The 4,030-nt window shown below is 33.9% G+C and overlaps 1 protein-coding gene across 1 annotated transcript; it reads right to left on the bottom strand.

Annotated features, from left to right (window-relative positions):
• Window positions 1–1,776: 1,776 nt before the first annotated feature.
• On the bottom strand, window positions 1,777–2,635 carry LOC132043300 (auxin-responsive protein SAUR76-like). The gene has a single exon (XM_059433802.1). The coding sequence runs from the start codon at window positions 2,389–2,391 to the stop codon at window positions 2,008–2,010; it is 384 nt and encodes a 127-aa protein (XP_059289785.1). The 5' UTR covers window positions 2,392–2,635; the 3' UTR covers window positions 1,777–2,007.
• Between the last annotated feature and the right edge of the window lie 1,395 nt (window positions 2,636–4,030).

Below are 4,030 nucleotides of genomic sequence, written 5' to 3'. Positions count from 1 at the left end.
TATCGGAGGGGGCTAACTTTTTCCCCAAGGCATGGTTTTGTTATGCCTTTTGGGGCAAAACTCTTCCCAAATTTTTCGCTTTTGGGGGAAGGGTTTTAATTAAGATGTTAAAAATATCCAATGTGGGGATTTAAAAAAAAAAAAATGTCTCAAGGCAAAGTTTTCCCCCTCCGGCATAACTTTTAAGGAAAAACAAAGGATTATGCGGAGGGCATGATTAGTTTTACTTATGGGGCAAAACTTTTCATAGGGAGTATGCCTTGTAGGGCGGTTTTAGTGGAAAACGCAACCAAAGTATGCCTTAACTAAAGTTAAAAAAAAAAAAAAATGTCTCGAGGCAAAGTCTTATAAAACTGTAACATAAGGAAAAACTAAGAGATTATCTTAGGAGAAGCTCACTTTCACGAAACCTGTTAGTTTTCTTGTATGGGCAAAATTTTTGCTGTAGAGAACTATGCCTTATGGGGCATACTTTTTAATTAAGGCATAATAAGTATGCCTTAACTAAGGGTGTGCCTTTAAAGTTATAAAAAAAAAAAAAAAAAAATGTACAAGAAAGTACGCATCTCCGCATAACTTCCTTGCTGAAAACTAAAGTTATGCGGAGTAAGCATACTTTTCCTCATGGCATAATTTAGTTTTGCCTTATGAGGCAAAAATTTTCCATGAACTATGCCTTATGGGTATAATTTTAATTAAGGCATAACCAAAAGTATGCCTTAACTAAAGCGTGCCTTGAAAAGTTAAAAAAAAAAAAAAAATGTCTCAAGGCAAAGTATTTCTCCGCATAACTTTGGTTTTTCCTTAAGAGATTGTATCTTTGGATCCCAGATACACTCTCCCTGACTGCTGTCTTCGCGAAATTATTTTTTATTTATGCTCGAATCCTGGGGTTCGAACTCGAACCTCGGCGTATCCAAGCGAAGTATAAAACTGTTAACACAAATATGAGGGCAAAATTTAAGCCACCCCAAAAGAAGGGCAATCCGTGCAAAAAATTGTTTATTTTTTCGAGATGGGGTTTTGTTTAATTTTATGTATTATATGTTTTTTTCAACCAATTTCTAAGAGAATGTCACATTTTATATAATTAGTAAGTCTTTAATTTCCCATACTCCACTTTGTAGCGATTATACTCGGGCAGTTATTTTTTTTAATAAGTTTTTAATTTAAATATTTTTATTTTATTTTTAATGTCACTCCCTTGGAAGAATGGCGTAGATGTTTAACATCAGAATATAAATTTCCCCATTAAGAAATCTTTACAAACGTTTTAACTTATGCTTTAGTGCATTAAGATAGACTTTGGTTTGGTATCTCCTTTCCTTTTTGCTTGTCCTTTTCATTTTTTCCTTTTTTTTTTTTTTTTTTTCTATATGGGTTTTGATATTCACTTGGTCATTTTTGATTATAGATTTGCGTTTCATACGATCCATTAAAAAGGAAAGATGTGACTTTTTTTCATTCACATGATTCAAATCGGGAATTTCTAGTTAAGGATATATCAATTCACCACAACCCTTAGTGATGTATGTCCTTTTTCTTAAATCAATATGAACAACATTCATAATTTGGATTCATAGCACCGCAAGATCCATTAACGGAGAAAAAGCACTCACTATGATGACTCTTTTCATTCGGACGAATAGTATTCAAGACCTCTAACTCTTATTAAAAGTGGAGGGATCATATCCATTCAATCACCGCTCTTAGATGGTGGAATTTCCTTAAACCAATACCACATTCACAATTTACCAAGCACAATGACTTTATTGATCTATAATTCTTACATCGGAAATCAGCAACTTGAATAAAGAATGATGAAAGTTGTAAGCAAGGAAAAAATAAACATATAATAGGAAACTATGATCCTTCTCATTTTTATGAGAGATAGTCACTCCTTAACATTTATTACTACTAGTTACATGAAAAAATACTAGAGCTAAAACATATTTTTGACTAGAGAATGAAAAAAAGAAGATTGAATATTATTGAAAAATATTCAAATTAAACAACATATAGATCGGCCAATTCCTCCAAAGAATCAGAATTCAGGTTGTTGGGGTCAGCATTTTCAAGCAACCAGAGAAGATGATCAAAAAGCACAACTTCACACTTAACTGAAAGATGATCTTTCTCCCCATGTTTCTGCTTTGATTTCTCTATTAGAGCATTCAATAGTGGATGGCTCAAATATTTGGATTTTATCACATATCTCCTTCTTGAGTTGCCAACAAGAATAGTCTCATAATCCTCTTTATTATCTTGAGATTCCACATTCCAAAAATCTTCTCTTGTAGACTTTGACCTTAAACTACTATAAGATGAGCTTCTTCCTAGTTGCCTTGACAAAGTCTTGCACTTCTTCAGTAACAGATTCATCTTCTTCATCTTCTCTTAATTCCAGCTTCCTTCTTGCTTTCATTAATTAAATACTTAAAATATGATAAATATTGCTATTGGAATAGGTGAATATGGTTGAAAGGTCATTGTTTTCTGCTTCTTGGGACCTAAATTATCTCAAATGACAAAGACAAGTTATCTTTTCGTCTTTGTTTGAGATGGGGTCTATGCTGTTTGCCTATATGTGTACTCATGATCAAGATTTTGTTCATTGTGTCTTGGGAGGAAAGATAAGTATGCCTTACTATAATTAAAGTTATGTTAGTTGAGAGGTATCAAGTTAGCTCATTAACCAACTAGGAATCGTAGGCTTGCCTAATCCTTTGTGTTTATACAAGACATATATCTTACATTTATTTGTGTCTGAATTTATCTGTATATAATATTTTAATTCCATTTCTAGTAGGTGGGAAGCTTTTGTATAAGATGAAGAATGATTTCCACCAAGAATTAAGAATCCTAAATATCTTCCCAACTAGTGTCTTTCCTCTACATATGCAATCATAGGCATTTAATAATGTAAATCAAGAATAAAATTTCCAGGTCCCGCCCAAAACATTGCCTGTTGAGATGTCACAGCTCCTTTAATCCTTTTATGGAGCCCGGACCCAAAATGACCCAAAAAAAAACCTTTTGAACCAAAAGACCCCAATAAAAAAAATGTTACTAAAGTACCTTTAACGCAGTAAATTACTGCGTTAAAGGAGGTCCCCCATTTTTTTTTTCTTTTTTTGGTTAAACGCCTCTTTCTTTACATTTTTTTTTATGTACTTTAGCCATAGATTAATCATGCTTAGGGACTCCGAAACTTTAATATTTTATATAGGACCCTACTTATTTTTGTGCGATTAATAAGGTAGGCTCAATACATCAAGGATAAGCAAAACCCGGATTGTCGTTTTAGTGGTTGAAAAGTCTTTCAAAGTCCATTTTTGTTTAGCTTTAAGTTATTTATGTTTTAGGATTTCGATTTAAAGCGTGTTATTTTTTAGTCAAAATTGCATCATTCATACCAATCTCAAAATAATTAAATTGCATCATTCTTAACAATATGAAAACTCTTAAACTTGTTCATTAATTTGGAACCCAAACTTGTTAAAATACAATCAGCAAAGAAAGAAAAAACTTAAAATACATGAGCCTACACATGCCCTTGAGTTGATCTTCCGCCACCACCGCGAGATGTGCCACCACCACTAGATCTGCCACCACCACGAAAGTTTCCTCCGCCACGAGAGGTACTTCCACCGCGAGATGCATTTTGACCACCATGTCGTAAGTCACACTTGCGCTTATCATGACCAACATAATTGCAAAATGAGCATTTTCGAGTGTATCTCCCGGGTGGAACATCCATTCATTAGGAATACATGAGTATGTTTTCCTTTTGAATTTACGGATAAATGCTTTATTTGCAACCATGGAAAATGGATCCGGTGGCCAATATCTCTCACTACCAAGTGGGTAAAACCTTCCAGCATACGTTTTTGCATAATATTCAACTGTATATTCCTTAGCCACGTACGTGGAGGCGTTCTTTCCTATTGTGATAAAACACTTGAAGGCATGAGAACATCGCATGTGATATGATTGTCACTTGCCACGTGCATGTTCTTGGAATCTCGCA

This window comes from Lycium ferocissimum, unplaced genomic scaffold (assembly GCF_029784015.1).
Source record: "Lycium ferocissimum isolate CSIRO_LF1 unplaced genomic scaffold, AGI_CSIRO_Lferr_CH_V1 ctg22686, whole genome shotgun sequence".
NCBI lineage: Eukaryota > Viridiplantae > Streptophyta > Magnoliopsida > Solanales > Solanaceae > Lycium > Lycium ferocissimum.
Note: the sequence above shows the minus strand (reverse complement) of the source record. Positions and strands in the feature narration are given on the sequence as shown.